Raw genomic sequence first — 19,387 nt, forward strand, 5'->3', positions numbered from 1 at the left:
TTGTATTAAATTACATCAGGTTATTAGTTATTATCTAGTGGCCGGTTTTGAACTACTGCAAACTTGTTTACTTAGGTAAACTGGCATCATTCGCCGCTCTCCTCGTGTTTAGTGCTAGTTAGTTCAGTCCTAGATAGCCCCTCCCCATTTCTTTCATGTTCTCTCAGTCAGTGTAAGTTATTCAAAGAGATAGGGCTGTAATGGATGTCATCATGAGTGTTATAAGTGAAATGCCTATTTCTGGTACTCTTATAGATATAAGTGCTTATCTTTTACTATCAGCTATCAACCTTAAAGGGATTGTAAAGCGATTTAAAAATAAAAATTAAAAATAACAAACATGTTATACTTACCTCCACTGTGCAGCTCGTTTTGCACAGAGTGGCCCCGAACCTGCTCTTCTGGGGTCCCTCGGCGGCTGTCTCGGCTTCCTCTCTCAGATGCTTCTCACGTTCATTTGAGCTCCCTCGCATGGTGAGAATCATCTGCGGGCGCGCTCCCGTGATACAGCCGGCAGCTATAGGCGCTCGCTGTATCACACAGCCCCGCCCCCCGGCGCTCCACGTCAGTGGATGTGATTGACAGCAGCGCGAGCCAATGGCTGCGCTGCTTTCCATCCACTCCAGCCAATCAGCGGCCAGGCTGAACGGTGGAAAGGACGTCGGGGGACGAGCGCGGGACTTTCGAGGGGTGAGGTAAGTAAAACGGGGGGGGGGGGCAGGGGGCGCGGGCGCCAGGACTGTCAGATGTTTTTTCACCTTAATGCATAGAATGCATTAAGGTGAAAAACCATTTACCTTTACAACCCCTTTAATCATACTCATTTAATCAAAATTAAGATGTCTGCCAGCTTCTCCCTTCATGTGGAACGAAACCGCAAGGGTTAAAAAGAGCAACGTCAAAAAGAAGATTGCGCCTTTTTTCGGCACCATGAGACTACACCCTAGAGGAAGAAGGGGCTGAAAACAAGAGGACCCTATATATATTACGATAGTCTGCTTTTTCCTTTTTAAGACATAACCCAGCTAAAAAGCTTATACTCCGTCACAATAATGAATATGTATAATTTGTGGTTTGTACACGCTGTCTTTCATCAAATTTTTGATTTGCTAGTAAGATATCCGGCTCATTGTTTATCAGCCGGAGTTCAGGAAATAAAATAGAGAAGTATCTGAATACTGAACTGTGTCTGCGTCAGTGTTTGACTTCAAGTGTGCACACTTATATATTGAGGATTAATTTGGCCAAAAACAGAAACAAAGGTACTGAGCGGTTCTAGTTCGGATCCAAAATAGGGCTTAGAAAAACTCATTGGGGTTGATTTACTAAAACTGGTGAGTGCAAAATCCGGTGCAGCTCTGCATGGTAGCCAATCAGCTTCCAGGTTTTTTTTTGTTTTGTTTTTTTATTGAAAAAGCTCAAGTTAGAAGCTGATTGCAAATTCTGGTGCATCTGTGCATGGTAGCCAATCAGCTAACTTGAGCTTTTTCAATAAAAAAAAAAACCAAAAACAAACAAACCTGGAAGCCGATTGGCTACCATGCAGAGCTGCACCGGATTTTGCACTCTCCAGTTTTAGTAAATCAATCCCATTCTTACACTTCAAAAAAGACTGGAAAAACATCCTCTGTACTGCAATTTGCTGAAGTAAAATTGCATTGGGTTCAACTTCTATATCTTATTAAAGAGTTAAGTTGCCTGTGGATGGTGCCAAGTCAGCAGTTGGCTTGTACAGCCCGGACAGGTTGGGTCTAAGAAGATATGTTAATGCAAACTGCCCTGGAAAAGAACTGTTCCCTTTCATGCCAGATAGAAGTAGTAAGCACTCTTGAAGTACACTGCACTTACCAGCCATCACTATCAGCGGCATTCACGTTAACACCAAAGTCAAGCAGGAATTTAACAATGTGATGATGTCCGGCACACACAGCATTGTGAAGAGGGGTAATCCCCTCATCGTTGGGCTTGCTGGGATCTTCCACCTGCATAAGGGCACAGTGTGTCATTACTAATCCCAAAGACTCTATATCTTACCCCCTATGGCGGGAGTGTCTGTACCTCATATATGATCCTCTGGACCAGGTCAAACTCCCCTTCCAGGGATGCATCAAGCAGCAGAGCCAGGGGGTTGAACTTTACACGAAGTCCATGTCCTGTGCGTTCAGAATTTGGCTTCTTCAGATTAGTGCGTTTTACCTGCAAACCAAAAAAAACAGCATGGTTAAAGCTGAACTCCAGATAGATTAAAAAATGAAATACCCTAAATCCAGTTTGGCATTCTTTATACTCCTGTAAATCAGATCGTGGGACATAAGTCTAAACCAAACAAGGCCTTACTGCTGAATATTCTAAATACTGGTGATCAACCGTTTGGACATGCTTAGAGAAGGAGAGGGCCTATGACCTCTTCTTCATGCTGCTTCTCTCAATGTCTGCTTAATTGCGATAGAGAAAGGCCATGTACTGGGTTTTGCTGTCTTCTGGCAGATTAACAGTTCATGCATATACAGATATTTAACTGCGCTGCTATGTGCTTGGATAATAATTTGGTTGGCTGCCATTTTGTTTGTTATAAACCAATTGAACTGTATTGTATGTGCAGTTTGCTCGGCCTGCAACATCACCTGGCTATCAAGAAGTGACATCTATCATGCTCAACCCAACTCTAAGGCCAGTTTCACACCAGCAGACCGATGAGGTCCGTCTGTGCGTTTTTCAGGCGGGCCTGATCGCAACACCCATTGTTCTCTATTGGGTGGTGGATGTCAGTGTGCCCTGTCATTCTCCGGCATCCAGTCTGCTAAAAACAGATGGATGAGGATATGTTCGCTATCCATCTGGCGGAATGGAGGACAGTCAGATGAAAGCGGACATGCAGTCCATCCGAATGCCCAATAGAGAACAGTGGGCTGTGTCAGTGTCCGCTTGCTCAGCAGAGAGATCCCCCGCTGAGCAGATGGATCCACTTGGATGGATTCTGCTCCTCGTGAAAGGGGCTCTTACTCTATGGTAATCAAGAGGCAGAGTGCCCCATGTGTAAATCTTTAAAGGGTTTGCGGATTTAAATTTGGCACTTAATACAATTATCCTTGTTTGGTAATTCTGTCTGCCATTAGTTCCAAAAGGGCCTTTGTGCAAGAAAATATTTTGAGTCCTTCTTTCAACTATTCCACAAGTACAAATTGGTAAAGCCGACAATACCTGAAACAAAATTTAGCTGGCCAAATTTTGACCCATATATGGGCACTGTGGTTGTATAGAAGTTGATCTACCGATCGTCTTCTGCACAACTGTACTGTCGCACTCCCCCCCCCCCCCCCCCCCGTGTGCGCGCGATCAGTGCTGCGGGCTATAGCCTGCAACGATGATCAGTGTATTCCAACGGTGGGGGGGCGGGGGTAACTGACTTGTCTAGCAGTGGTCTTGCAGTCTATAAAATCAATACCATTATAGTAGCTTGAGATGAAATGTAGCCCTTGAAGTCTTGGCATACATGGCAGTAGGAGTGGTCCCAGAACCCACCAGAAGCATGTCTAGTTTAAAATGAGGTTCCTGTGGGCTTATGAACAAGCTGCACAGTCTGCACAATTGTTTGATGATTTTATCTGAGCTTCACATGTCTGCCTATGGAAGATTTTTTTCGCCATTATAGGTTTGAGAACAGAACTCCCTAGAGGAGTTTGCTCCATTAATCAGTGCTGTGCAGAGCAGAGAACATCTATATGTAGCAATCAGACAGACAGGAATGATTGCTGACCTGCTAAATGAGGTCTGGAAGAGCAAGTATGAGAGTGGGCTGGTACCCACACCTAGATATACTGCTCTATGCCAAGTTCCTCTAGGCTGCAGGATCATTAGTGAATCTAGACAGACAGTACAAACAGGCTCTAGGGCAGCGATGGTGAACCTTGGCACCCCAGATGTTTTGGAACTACATTTCCCATGATGCTCATGCACTCTGCAGTGTAGTGGAACATCATGGGAAATGTAGTTCCAAAACATCTGGGGTGCCAAGGTCCGCCATCACTGCTCTAGGGCATCAGTTCATTATACCCAACTGGAACATGGACAGAGCTTCAAGTTTACTTTATTATCCTGTAGAACCAAAACTGTGTCCCGAGGATTTTTACTAAACGGTAACTCTAACCCAACAGCTGAATGCACAGCTGAAGCAAATCTAAGCACAATTCTTTACTATGCCCAAAAATATTTCTAAAGTTAGGCATGTCATTTTGTGACACTCATCTATCACCATTTTATCTAAAGTAACATTAAAGCTTGTTTTTTTTTCTCCATTAAAATAACAAACACTTACTATCTCTGTGCAATTGTTTTGCAGAGCAGCCCCGAGCCATCTTTTCTGGGATCCCCCACCTCCAGGCCCTTGCTCTTTGGCTAGTGCAGCCATAGAAAGACGCTTTCCATGGGGGAACCTGTGGTGGCTCGCTCACGAGCTGCCCTGTCTGCGTCTATTGACACAGACCGGTGTTCTGCTGTATAGTGTCCGGCCATGAAATAGTGTCCGCCCCGTACTGCGCATGCGCAGTACGGAGCAGACGAAGCTTCGGAAAATTTCCGAAGCTGAGCGGCGCCTGCGCCGTGAGTGGAGGTGGTAGCCCCACCATCCAAGCGGACATAGGGTTGTGAGTATTAAAGGGCCCCTCGCGGGCGAGCTTCGCTCGCCACGCTTCGGGCTCGGCCTCGCTATGCTCGGCTCTTTTTGTATTCCTACTCTATGTCCACTTAGATAGTGGGGCTAGAACCTGGACTCACGGCGCAGGCGCCGTTCATCCTCTGCAATTTTCGGAATCCGTGTTGCTTTGTACTGCGCATGCGCAGTACAGAGCGGACACTATCTGATGGAGGACGTTATTAGACAAGACACCGGGCAACTCAACCCCACTCCCTTATCACAGCATTTGATTGACAGCAGCTGGAGCCACTGGCCATCAATCTGCCCAATGAAGAGAGAGACCGCAGCAGGAGCTGCTGCTCTCCTGCACCTCATTGGATCGGATTGGGCTCAGGTAAGAATAAGGTAAGCTGGGGCAGGGGGGGGATGCAGTACAATTTGCAGAATAATTTTTCATGAGTGTTCACACTCATGCAACCTGATTCTGGTGCAGCAAAAAAATAAAATAAAAAAGGGGGTTCCTGCACAATTTTGGTGCGGATGGGGTACGATTTCTTTTTCCAACAAGTTTGCAGTTGTTATATAAAAGAAGCATCATTCCACTAATCTGATTTCCACCCTTCATCAGAACTTGTGAGGGTGGAGATAAGGGAGGGATTGGCAGAATCTGGAAGCCCCTCTTAAGATGGCCCCCAGATATTTGTTTCTGCTATTTACATGAACATGAAGTGCATTCATTCACAAATAAATAACACATGGTTCATAGAGGTAATATAGCAAACAAAAAAATTCCGTTCATTTATTCCATAGGTTTGGCAAACTGCATACAGCTTTGGTTGGGGTCAAATGAATTGTGTCCAACTATGAATGTCCCACTGCATTTATAGTTTATATAAACCTGTAAAATATAAAATTATATAGTCCCACAAAACAGAAGTTCTTATGTGGGAAACTAGGACACTAGGTGCGATACTTACAGAAGGATTCTGTGGCGGCACAGTGGCTGGTGCAGGTACCTCCTCTTTGACTGGAGATGGTTCTTCAAGTATTGGGCTTGGCGTCTTCTCATTGGAAGATACTATGGCTGGATTATTATTATTGTCTTCAGTTGTATCTGAAATCTGGTCAATAAGCTCACTACTAACCAGTTCCTCTGTGATAGGTGAGCAGACCTTGTTGTCATTGTCATCTGAGGGGACTTGTGGTTCAGGAGCTGGTGGCTGGAGAACGGGCGCTGCAGGGGGAAGAATGGGTGGCTGTAAAGAGCCCACCTCCTCCACATTGTCATTTGTGCTTGTGTTACCATTGTCCACATCGGCCGACACGCTCACAAACTCTTGCGAGTTACACTGTTGGTAGAAAGGCGGAGCTTCCATGCCCCCGGCCAAGGTATTAAAACGTTGATACAGCAGTTTCTGTATGTTGGGGCCACTTGGACCTTCAGGCTCAGTTATAGAACTCCTCTTCTTTAAAGGTCTTGGTGCATTGGCAAGTTTTCTCCTGAGGGCTTCCAAGTCAGCGTCACTTTGATACCGCATAGGTGAGTGAACGATGGGGGTCAGCTTGGTTGGACTAAGGGGACGAGGGATGTTTTCCACTCCATTACCTTCCCCGGCTGGAACGCTGCCATCCACTTCAGCCTCTTTGTCACCACCTGGAGCTGGTGCATTATGCAAGAAAGGAAGAGGGGAGGAGTTGGACGATCCAGACTGGACGACTGGTTTGCCATATACTGAAAGAAATGGGGACAGGGTCATTAGTACAGGTTTGATTTAACCGATATGTTACAGCTCAGCTCACAAGCACTCCCAGTTCTGGTATAAACAAGTCTCAAAAGACCTGAAAAAATAAATCACCTCTCATATTACTTTTAATCCAAAGAGGAGTTATGTGCAGTATAAACAATATCTGATAGGAAGGCGTAATCACTGTCCACAACTGCTAACCATCCACTTCTACACCTAAAATAAAACTATAGTCCTAGCCAGATAAAATCAGATTATTAATTTTTGGTTGAAGAGTTACATCATAACAGCCTGCAATACCGCTATATATACACCGACTTCTGCATAATCCTCCATGGCCCAGGCAGGATTCCAGACTATATGATGAAGAGGGCCACCAGCAAGTTGAAGCACTTGGATGGGGGGATATCAATCTCCTTGATAATTACCCTTCCAAGTATTCTGATACAACACTAAATGGCAATGGAGATGCAGAAATGATAAAAAAGAGGATTTCAGCAGTACAGCACCACAAAACCATTGTACAATTGAAGGACACAGGGGTCAATTTACTAAAACTGGAGAGTGCAAAATCTGGTGCAGCTTTGCTTTTTCCGGTCCGTCGGTGGAGCGAGAGAAGAAGATGAATGGACTTCGTGGGCCATTTTTATTTTTTCATTTTTTAATAAAGGTCTTGTCCCAAGATGTGTTGAAGTTGTGTTTTTTTAACATTTTGACACTTTTTTGTGAAATGGTACAGGTACAATGTACCCGTTACCATTTCAAACAGGGGGGTGGGGCAGGATCTGGGGGTCCTCTTGTTAAAGGGGCTTCCAGATTCCGATAAACCCCCTGCCCTCAGAACCCCACAACCACCGGGCAAGGGCTGTGGGGATGAGGCCCTTGTCACCATCAACATGGGGACAAGGTGCTTTGGGGGACTACCCCAATGCACCCTCCCCATGTTGAGGGCATGTGGTCTGGTACGGTTCGGGGGGGGTGCTCTCTCATCCCCCCTCTTTTCCTGCAGCCTGCCAGGTTGCATGCTCGGATAAATGTCTGGTATGAATTTTTGGGGGACCCCATGACTTTTTTTTTTAATTTTGGCGCAGGGTTCCCCTTAAAATCCCTACGCCCTTTTTTTTGGGGGCGCAGGGTTCCCCTTAATATCCATAGCAGACCTGAAGGGCCTGGTATAGAATTTGTTTTTTTTTATTTTGGTTAGGGGTTCCCCTTAATATTCATACCAGACCCAAAGGGCTTGGTAATGGACAAGGGGGATCCCATGCCATTTTTTTCAATGACTTTTATCTGTATTGCCAGACCCAACAATTCATTATAGCCACGAGTACTTTTGTAGAAATGTCATTTTGTGCAGGGACTGTTCTAAACACGGGAAACATGCGCCACTTTACAGACATACTACAGACACCCCCCCCCCCCCCCCGGCCGTTTTTAAAACCTTTTTTTTTGCATTGATACATGTCCCCTGGGGCAGGACCCGGGTCCCCAAACACTTTTCATGACAATACCATGCATATAAGCCTTTAACTTTTGATTTCTCCCATAGACTTTTAAAGGGTGTTCCGCCGCTTTGGAATTTGCGGATTTTTCAAATTTTCGGAGTAACCTCTTCATTTTCAATATGGAGACTAGCATGTAACAAAGATCATTCATCCGATAATCTCATCGTGTGTACAAGGCATTTGGAAGCACTTTCCGATGTGCCAATTTGAGTCTAATTGTGGCTGATAAATACACACCATGGGTTAGAAGCCTGCACCAGGCCCATAGGGTACAGTTACTGTCAGGTAATACCCAAAGTGCTTATTTTCCTTATTCACCTCAGGCGGCAAATTATGCATTCATTAAAGAAATGATTATCAATAAAAAGACAAAAAAACAAAGACTATTGGCCAACATATCCACCCTCTTTGTTATATCATCACAAGTTGAAACACTGAAGCAATAATTTTCCATGTCACTAAATCCATCCCATTGCACAAACCTAAGTGAATCTTCTTGGATTGGTAAACAATAAAACACCAGGCGTATTGTTTTTTTTGTTGCACAGACACTTTTTACTAAATTTGATTGTCTTCTTGTATTGGGTGCCGTGGCTTACGCTATGGAAGGGCCAGTGCTGCTACTCAATAACACAATGATTATATATTAGAGCCTCTGATGACCATTTCTGCTAAAGCCCATCCATGAAAGGGTGGGGTTAATTATAAAGATAAAATAAAAAATTAACAATTTTATTTACTGTACTTATCACACACACTTACCTGCTTTCACAGATTTGTTAAGGGTGTTATATACAGCTTGTTGATAGTTCTTTGGTGGTGTTGATTGTTGAAGGTACATAGAATAAATAGAACTGGAGTTTACAGTCTGCGGTCCTTTCCTAGGTGACTGTGGCCTGGATCCCTTTTCGGCCAAGAAAGGTCGGATGGCCACAGTTAAGGGAGGGTCGGGTCTAGTGTCTGTTCCAGGGAACAAGGGGGAAGAGGAAGGTGGGTAGGTGGGGCTGGGTGGGACAGAAATCCTTTGCTGGATTTGCTGGGAGGAGCCTGGAGGGTGAGCATTGCTTGGGGTAGGCAACGGAAGTGGGCGTGTACGTGCTGTGGGTCCAGAGCCGGGTCTGGTCAGGCTTCCATCTTTTCTCCTCTCCAAAGAATTTGTGGCACTCAAGGGAAGAGGTCCCTGGTACATGCCATAATTGTGTGGCAGTGTCTTACTCAATCCTGGGATTGGAGAGGGCAGCTTTCCACCATCTGTAGACTGAAAACCAAGAATCATTAAGACATTGAAGGAAACACATGATATAAATCTATACAGGGTCACTGATGACCCCAGGAAAATGCTAGTTGCCTAAAGGTCCATATGACATGTCAACAAAGAGTCCCTGTGCCAAAGCAAATATGTGTCAACTGAAGTCAGTGCACCTGATCTGCATTCTTGCTGTGGGTCAGCGATTTCAATTTTATAAAGCCATCAGCCCAACATAATAGCTAGACGCTAGGATTTTCAAAAAAGTGTGACCACAACAACAGCTAAACACTGAATGCATGACGGAAATATAAACACACGTGTACATATAGGTCTGTAATGCCCCAGATTGACGAAAGCATTCTGGCACTCTAAACAGTTCCTTGGCTCTGCCAACTGTCTAAAATCCTTAGCATAAACAAGAATTTTGCCCATGCAGGGCAAAGTAACAGGTTATTTAATTCCACCCGTACTGTTCCGGTATGAGACTCACTCCAATTAAAAGTGGTCGTCCAATCACCCGAACTGTTACATGGAGATAATCCATATACTTGTGTATGTTATGCATTGTCTGACTAGTAGCTGACATTGGGGGGGCTTTTCCTGTATTGGAATTAAGTGAGCCTGTTGCTTTTTACTGCATGGGCAAAACACAGGTCCATCTTAAAAGGATAAAGTTACCTTTTAGGAAATAATAATAAATATTTTTGCATAAAAATAAAATGTGCGTGTATTATTTTTTCCTGCTGGGATCTGCAGAGCACTGTATCCATGATCACGGGTGCAATGTCAGGTTCCTACAGACAGGCCCTACAGCTTTCAGCCCATACCTCTGTATGGGCTGTCAATCTGAAAGCTGCAGTGCTTGTGAATGAACTATAAGTGTGCTCATCAATGCCCTTGCAGTCCATTGAGGACTACAAGCCGTCTGCCATGGTACAGAAGGGACTTGTAGTTCTCTCATTCACAGATTGCTTTGAGTAAGTGACGCGGATGTTCAGGCAGAGCCCTGACATTTTTGAAAAGTGACAGTGGGTGTGTGGAGAGGATCCCCCGCCTGCTCTCAGGGAGGGGGGAGGGATTGTTGGAGAAGCATACACCCTAAATATGCACGTAACGTGTAATATGCTCCAAAAGGGTGAACTTACCTTGTAAATGTTAAGTAAACCCCTTTATATATAATTATGTATGTCAGGGGTGCCCATACAGTGGCCCGGGGGCCAAATGTGGCCCGCGGAGCCCTCTGATGTGGCCCACGACCTCCTGCTCTGGGATAGAATAGAAAGAATACTGTTATTAAAGGTCAGTTTATTACTAAAATCACAGTGTATATATGGGCATATCTGTTCTGCAGTGGTTAGTGGGCTGCTTTCAAACTGATCCGCAGGTGCAGAGCAGTTTACCTGCACTGAGCCATTGACTTCTATTATTACCTGCGAGTTTGGTTTGGTGAGCTTTCTGAAAGTGCACCAAACCTGCAGAATATAATAGAAGTCTATTGCAAACTGCAGGAAACCAAAAGGTATACTGCGTTGCAGACGTGGTGCGGGTAAACCATAGTGCATCAGTGTGAAAGCAGCCTTGGACCCCTTTCACACGGTCAGTCCGACAGTCCAACCAATTGGACCCTCCCATTCACCTCTAAGTAGTGGCAGACATAAACCGACTTGTGTTCTACCTCCAATATGATCCACCAAAAAGTATTGTGGGCTGCGTCTGTGTCCACTCTGCAAATGCAGAGTGGATACGGACATGCCATCCACCCTCTCCGCTCATTGTGGCCCGCAACCAGTTACCAAGTCGCTTAAGTGGCCCTCACTCTTCAAAAGGTTGGGCACCCCTGATGTATGTGATGGAACGATAACACTGTTATAATCTAGGGTTGGATAGGAGTCCAAAAAATAATTCACAGAAATGATATTGTAGTGAATGCTGATTAAAATCACAAGGCTAAACAAAGTTTCTGAGTAGAAAGCAAACTGGACACAATGCAATTCTGCTTTAAATGAGTAGCAAAGGCTAGTGGCACATACGCTGAATCCTCCATTGTAGAAATGTTTTTTTAAAACACTGCAGATCTGCAAATATAGATTTCAAAATATCGACCAGGAAAAAAAAAAATGTAAAAACTTACCAGTTTCTCAGTGGGCCCCACTGCAGCAGATGGTAAAGGTTGGCTGGATATTGGTGCAGTTTTGAATCCGCCCTCTGTATTTGAATCCTTCCAGTCAGAAGTGCCAAGCGGAGGCGTTTTAACCACAGACATCGCATTCTGTTTCAGTGCAGGCCAAGTTGCGTCACTGGCTGGAAAACCAGAAACATACAAATGTCTATAACTCCAAGAACTTTTACTGGGGAACCACAATGACGAAGGAAAACACCTCGATCAAGCTGTATTCATTAGTATTAAATATGTATACTATTGCGTGACTACTAGAAAATGTTATAATGTGATTATTCAAGTTTAGCACAAAGTGTTAATACAAATGTAACCTTATATAAACCTTGTTTATTTATGTGTATGCTTTGGTGCATAGTTAAAGGACAAGTGCGCCTGTTAGATATAAATTCTTGGATATCGTGTCCCTTATACCTGAGTAAAACAATGCCACCTGCACTAACTCATCATCAAATGTCTGAAACAAAAGCAAAGATACTAAAAAGGCAGGGAAAGGCGAGATGAGCTATGATTTACTTTACACAGCTATAGCAAAAAGGTTTCTCTGTAATCCTTTTATGCCGCGTACACACGATCGGAATTATCATCGGAAAAAGCTTTGATGGTTTTCCCGACTGAATTCGGCTCAAGCTGTCTTGCCTACACACGGTCACATCAAATTCCGATCGTTTATAACGTGGTGACGTACAACACGTATGACGGGACTAGAAAAAGGAAGTTCAATAGCCAGTAGCCAATAGCTTCCGTCTCGTAGTTGAATCTGAGCATGCGTGATTTTTGGCGTGTCGGAATTGCATACACACGATCGGAATTTCTGATAGAAAGTTTTTCCATTGGGAAAATTGAGAACATGCTATCAATTTTTGGCTGGTGGAAATTCAGACAGCTAAATTCCGATGGAGCCTACACACGGTTGCATTTTCCGATGAAAAGCTCTCATCTGTCTTTTTCTGGCCCGGAATTCCGATCGTGTGTACGCGGCATCAGGTGTGTTTTTTTATCCCCCCCTAACTGTAGAGCAGTTGTGAGAGTACCTGGGGAAAAATGCACATTTGAAGAAATGACTTTTCTGACACAACTATGCTGGATACCTAGAAGAAGCCACCAGCAGAACCACTACAGATCCCATTGCCACTTGCTATGGACAGCAAGAGGTATTATAAAGGCAATGATTATATTTGCAAATATGACTGATCTGAGTAAAGCCAAATTATTATTATTTTTTTTATAAAAGTAGGTTAAAGAAGACAACCACTTAAAACTATGGTCCAGTCCATCCAACATTTAAATTCATCTTTGGGTAGATACTGCGGGGTTGGATCAGGGATCAGGCCCCAGGACTCTGGTGAACAGATCTTGGCACCAAAGATCCCAGCTCAACACACGCAAGATTGAAAGGGGATGTCTTGCCCTGTTCATTTTACATGGCAGCATCATTCATATGACTCTACAGCAGAGCTGGGAACTCTGGAAAAAAAACAATAATCACTTGACAAACTTTCATTTGATTTAACCCAATAGTGTCCAACAAAACCTCTGTTTGGACCAAACAGTTGGGCAAGACCCGAGAATGGTTTAATACAAATTTATCGGGATACTTTTCTTGACCAGCTGCCCCCATAAAATGATTAAAAACACATTGAACCGTTTGTTAAAGCGGAGGTCCACCCTAAAATGGACCTTCCGCTCATCGGAATCCTCCCCCCCTCCGGCGCCACAATTGGCACCTTTCAGGGGGGAGGGGGGTGCAGTTACCTGGATAATCCAGGTAACTGCACCCACTTCCGGGATAGCTCTCTGCGGAAAGGGGCGTAGATTACGCCCCTTTCCGCAAGTGCCCGCCCCCTTCCGCAAGTGCCCCGCTGCCTGCTGGGAAACACACAGATCCCAGAGGCAGCGGGGACCGTCCTTATTGGCAGCGCTACTGGCGCATGCGCAGTAGGGAACCGGGAAATGAAGCCGAAAGGCTCCATTTCCTGATTCCCATACCCAAGATGGCGGCGGCAGCACCCGAGTACCGATCTAGAGATCGGCTTCGGGTGCAGACATCGCGGGCGCGCTGGACAGGTAAGTGTCACTATTTTAAAAGTCAGCAGCTGCAGTATTTGTAGCTGCTGGCTTTAAAAAAAAAAAAAAAGAAAAAACGCGGAGTCCCGGCGGACTCCCGCTTTAAGCTTCAGTCTTACATGAACCCAAATTATTTTGGTGTTCGTGGTCTATTCCTAAGCAGGGCCAACATTCCAGTCTCCTACAGGTCACCTCAGCATGTAAGGCATGTATGAGAGAATTAGAAACCAGAAAGAAAACCTTAATTTACTGACCATCTTTAGTATGGCATTACATTTATTTGGACTTCTGATTAATGAAACCTTGGGTAATGACATTGTGGAACGACGTCAACCACAAACAGATGGCACGACCAATAAAATGTATAGAATTAATAATCTAGGTCAGTGTTTCTCAACCTTTTTTTTTTAGTTAAAGTGGTTGTAAACCCTTACAACCAACTTTGACCTACAGGTAAACCTATATTAAGGCTTATCTGTAGGTCCAAGAAATATCTCCTAAACCTACACGGTTTAGGAGATATTTGCCGAAAGACAGGCACCGCTGTCTACAGTGCATGCGCGCCGCAGTCAACGGCAATATGCCACGAGTGGCGGCTCCCGTGCGCATACGCGGGAGTGACGTCATCACGGCTTTGTCGAATAACAGCGGTGGAGCAGCGAGACCCAAGAGAAGATGGATGCGCCGGACTACAGGGGACAGCGGTGACTTCGCTGGCTCCTGTGTCAGGTAAGTGACACATAATGGACTACTATGCGATGCGATGCATAGTAGTCCATTATGCTTTACCTTTGCAGGGAATGAAAGAGGAAGTAAACTCATTAGGGTTTACTTCCTCTTTAAGGCACCCTTTAAAATTCTGCACAATCTCAAGGCACCCCCTTTTTAAAATGTAAAAAACTAAACCGAAGCGTTTTATATAATCACCAGCAGCAGCATCCACACATCTAGGACACCCAACATTAGGTGGTCCCTTTCACATAGGGTGGATTCTGTCAGGAGTCCGCCTGCTCAGCAAGGAATCTGTCCGCTGCTCCCCACCGAGCAGGTGGATGACTTGTCTGTGTCCGCTCTGCTTATACAGAGCAGACACAGACAAAGCCCGCTGTCCTCTACATTCAATCCCCCATCTGTCTGATTTTGGTGGATAGGATCGAATGTCAGCGGGTGTCAATGGACATGTGTCTGCTTCATAGAAGGCAACGGATGGTCCAACTAGAAAAAACGGACAGGCGGACCCGATCAGTTTCCCGTGTGAAAGGGGCCTAAGAGTTGATTTATTCTTTAGAAGCAAATACACTTTTGCACACTGCTACTGACTAGAATTTAGAGGGGGCTCAAACAAGGATGTTGTGCAGGTGCCCCATGTCTTCCTTATCAACCATTGACAGAAACAGCTGATAGGATGCTGGCGGCTGGCCTGTATAGTACTCAAAGTTGCAATGTTGAACAATGAAAACCTCTGGTTTTCTACAATAAAAAAGCAGGTTTGGAGCAATTTTAGGCATTATGCCAAGGCACCCCTGTAGAACCCAGATAGCACCCTGGTTGAAAAAGGCTGATCTAGGCAACAGAGTATTTGTTCTATACTCTCCCGTATACTTGACGCCATAAATAGACATTTCTGGGGTTGATTTTACATAAAAGGGGAACCAAAGCAGAGATGACAATTCTAGCTTTCTGCCAAGGACTGATTAGATGGAACGGGCAAACGCCTGACTTTTTTGTTCCAGTTTTGTTTGCTCTAGTTTTTTTTTTTTAGTCATCCCCAAAGTGCATTTCTTGTTCATTGTATTCGGCTGTATCAGCTATTTCCTGCCATTTGCTAATTTCACTGCCCCAATTCCAGGTGAAATAATTATCAAAAAACAAAGACAATTAAAAAAAGTTAATTAACCTAAAAAAAAAAAAAAAAAAAAGTATAGAATTATTTGAGAGTTTAAACTGTGATGGGGATTATCTAAAGCAAGGCCCAGCCATCCTGGGCTTCATGACTGAATAATGTTTGAAGGCCTATTCACACTTGTCAGCTTTGATGCAGAAAAACGCATTCATTTTTATTGCAAAAAATGAAAATGTACTACTTTTTTCTTATAAAGCTGGTTCACATCTACGGTTTTATGCGAAAGGCAAAAGGGAAACTATAATTTTTGCCTACGCACGTGTTAACATGCACACTGCATGCATGCAGAACAACGTGAATCCTACCAGAATGTTAAATGCCCTGTCGCCAGCCCCAGGATCACTTGTGGGATATAAGCATAATACCTTCAAGGGCATCATGATTGTGATCAAATACTTCCAAAAATTGACTGAAACCTTTATCATTGGACATCAATCTTAGTGCCAGCCTCCTCTACTTCCCCGATTGTTCCTAGGGTAAATCTACATTTTTGAGTCCCAGCATCCCTGTGGCAATGAATGTAGAGACTTCATGTGGATTTATCAAAGGAAGCCTACTTCTGCCCCAGAGTAACAGGCATAGGCGGACTGACCATTCGGCCACTCGGGCATAGCCCGAGGGCCACTAGGGGGCCCCATCAGTGTTGCCAGCCTCAGTAAAACCAGGGACAGTATGTAAAAATCTGTGTTTTATTTACATCTGTCTCTGAAATGTCCCTTACCGACATCCTTTTGGTCTAAGAGATTATAGCTGCCCCACCTCTCCGGTACCTTCTCAGCCAATAGAAACATGTCTGTGTATACTGTGTGTATTTGTATGTGTATACTGTGTGGCCCCATAATCTCTGATTGCCTGGGGGGCCCCATAATCTCCTATTGCCTGGGGGGCCCCATAATCTCCTATTGCCTGGGGGGCCCCATAATCTCCTATTGCCTGGGGGCCCCATAATCTCCTATTGCCTGGGGGCCCCATAATCTCCTATTGCCTGGGGGGCCCCATAATCTCCTATTGAGTTGTCAGTCCACCCCTGGTAACAGGTTAAATTAAAGCAAATCTGCCATCTGCCAGCAATAATTTAAGATATTTCAAGGCAATCAGATTATAATCTCCCATTGCCCGGGGGCCCCGTAATCTCCCATTTCCCGGGGGCCCCGTAATCTCCCATTGCCCGGGGGCCCCGTAATCTCCCATTGCCCGGGGGCCCCGTAATCTCCCATTGCCCGGGGGCCCCATAATCTCCCATTGCCCGGGGGCCCCATAATCTCCCATTGCCCGGAGGCCCCATAATCTCCCATTGCCCGGGGGCCCCATGAGTTGTCAGTCCACCCCTGGTAACAGGTTAAATTAAGCAAATCTGCCAGCAATAATTTAATATAACTATGTAATAACTATGTCAAGGCAATCAGATTATTCTGTCAAACAAAAGACAACATACACTCCACAAGGTCAGACTTTGTGGCAATGAGTTGGGGAGTGCCATCAAATTCTGTCACTCTCCATATATGTCTTTCATCTTGAGTGTGACACCCTCTGCACAACACCAAAAAAAAAAAAAACACTAAAAAGATCATGCTAAAAACTTTAGTGTATCAAAAGTACACAAATACAAGGACAAAATAAAAATCCAAAAGAGCTAGTGACAACACTCAACTATGTAAGCTGTACCTCGATAGCAGGAGAACATTTATAAGGCACCGGGTGCGTCGTTCAGTAATGCAGACTTAAGAGTACATTTTAAGTCCACTTTAAAGCAATTCAGGAAGAATGGGAGCGGCATCAGAAAAAGTATCTGTCTCTCCTAAGGAGGGGATCAAACACCATTACGGTGCCAGGTTAAAGGCCAGGTTTATCTTTGCAGAAAAAATAAATAAAATAAAGGCACATTTTTTTTTTTTTTACAGGAATAAAAATACACATCCATTATTTTTTCCTGTAGGAGCCTGGAAAGGATTGCACCCCGATGAGTAGATCACGGGTGCAATGTGTGCTGCTGCAGACATGTCCTCCCGGCTTTCATCCTGTACCTCTGTATGGGCTGTTTGAAAGCCGGAGGACATGTCAATGAACTATGCTGCGGTGGAAGAGGGCGCTTGTAGTTTATTTACAGGAATCTGAATGAATGACGTGGCTGTGCGGGCCAAGCCCTGCACAATCATGCTGTTTCTGAAACGTGACAGCGGGTGTGAGGAGAAGAACCACCGTCCCCTGTCACAGGAAGGTGGAACTGGGGGGAGAGAAGGCAGAGGCTGGAACATGTTACATGTTCCACCCCAAATACAGGTGAAACATGTAACATGTTCCAAAGGTGAACTTGTCCTTTAATGTGACCCAGTGCTGCAGCAGTGGTGTAATGGAGTGATGACAGAAGGTAATTGAAAGACCCGCATGTTACTGGTGCCCATATGAACCGGAATGAGAATGCAGTGGAATCTTTTCTAACATGAGAGAAGCTTATGCTGAACCCATTTACGTGGAATTTTTACTCCAGCTACAGCAGGAAACCAGCAGATCCATAGGTGCTCACAAGACGGGGCGGCACAGTGGTGTGGGGCGGCACAGTGGTGTAGTGGTTAGCACTCTTGCCTAGCAGTAAAAAGGGTTGCTGGTTCAGATCCCAACCAGGACACTACCTGCCTGGAGTTTGCATGTTCTCCCTGTGCCTGCGTGGGTTTCCTCCGGGTACTCCGGTTTCCTCCCACACTCCAAAGACATGCAGGTAGGTTAATTGGCTTCTGTCCAAAAAATTTACCCTAGTATATGAATGAGGACCTTGGATTGTAGGCTCCTTGAGGGTAGGGACCGATGTGAGTGTGCAATGTACAGGGATAGGGACAATTGTAGACACTCACTCAGGTTGAACTGGATGGACTGGTGTCTTTATTCAACCTTACTAACTATGTAAGACAGCTGTGGCTGTCTGCAAGTAACTGTATATAGAGCATTTACCCCTGGAGGTAAACAGCGTCCAAGGACAATCATCTATCCCCAACTGCAGGCACTTCATGATGAATTACATCCATACATAGGTGGACAGCAGCCGTCAGCCTGTCAATCCAGCAACCAGGATCTGCAAGATTTTTGCTGCAGCAGCTGGAGTCAAAATGCTGTGTGAATGAGATCCGACACTTCTATCAACAGGACTTTAATTTCCTGCTAAAGTCTGAAGAAAACTATGTATTGCTTCACAAAATCTAACTAAATTCAACTCTTATTTCATCTCACAATTCTAATTAAGGGCACGTGCTGACTTATCCAAATGCTTTATCCAAAAGCACAAATAGCTTGTAGCAGATAATCCGATCTCCATTTACTGTGGTCAGGCCAGCAAAGAACTTAAATTGTATTGGTTGCTCCAAGTTACTGCACTTTTTTGTACATTACAGAACTTTTCATTGCCTTACTGATTAGCCTGCATAGTCCAATAAGCAGGGCTGACTGCACTTACATTTGATGTATATTTACAATAGTAATAGTCCATATTTGTGACATTTATAGTGCCATTGAATAGTCCAATAAAAAAAAATTATCAGTTAAGGGTGAATCACTGGACATTGGCTTATTAATGAAACCTGGGCTAAATACATAAGTTGCCATTGGCGAGCTCTATAGGAAATGGTTTCTTGTCTGGCCAACATTGATCCAATGGCTGTAACACAATCTCAGTCTGTGACCTGTAACAATATGCAGAATAGATGTTCACTTGCTATCTGCTTGTTCCAGGTCAGTGACTGAAAGTATTAAAGCGTTGGGTACCCTCTGTCACATTATTAATGGTGCCTGTGTACCCATTCACCTCTCTATTTGTGTTGTAATAAAGTGATCGTAAATCCAAAAAATTTGGAATTTTTCCCAGAATTCCCCTCATTTTAGAACACCTCTCACTAATGCCACATACACACGACTGGACTTTGACGGACTTGGTCTGGTGGACAATCCGACGGACTTTCAAAACGAACGGCCACACGGTCACTCCAAAAGTCCAATGGATTTGAACGCGATGACGTACAATAAGGAAGTTCATAGCCAGTAGCCAAAAGCTGCCCTAGCGTCGGTTTTAGTCCGTTGGACTAGCACACAGATGAACAGATTTTTTCGACTGGACTCATCAG

General features: G+C 44.6%; 1 protein-coding gene across 1 annotated transcript in view; it reads right to left on the reverse strand.

The window, feature by feature from the left end:
• Positions 1-19,387, reverse strand: part of LOC143981318 (apoptosis-stimulating of p53 protein 1-like) — a 44,799-nt gene that overhangs the window by 13,403 nt on the left and 12,009 nt on the right. Inside the window, exons 5-9 of the mRNA XM_077479114.1 lie at positions 11,264-11,433; positions 8,646-9,141; positions 5,611-6,365; positions 2,059-2,196; positions 1,849-1,982 (exon numbers count right to left, since the gene is read on the reverse strand). Coding sequence (XP_077335240.1) covers positions 1,849-1,982; positions 2,059-2,196; positions 5,611-6,365; positions 8,646-9,141; positions 11,264-11,433 — 1,693 coding nt within the window. The remainder of the gene's footprint in view (positions 1-1,848; positions 1,983-2,058; positions 2,197-5,610; positions 6,366-8,645; positions 9,142-11,263; positions 11,434-19,387) is intronic.

This window comes from Lithobates pipiens, unplaced genomic scaffold (genome assembly GCF_037356315.1).
Source record: "Lithobates pipiens isolate NorthernLeopardFrog02 unplaced genomic scaffold, aLitPip1_a1.2 Scaffold_138, whole genome shotgun sequence".
NCBI classification, from domain to species: Eukaryota; Metazoa; Chordata; class Amphibia; order Anura; family Ranidae; genus Lithobates; species Lithobates pipiens.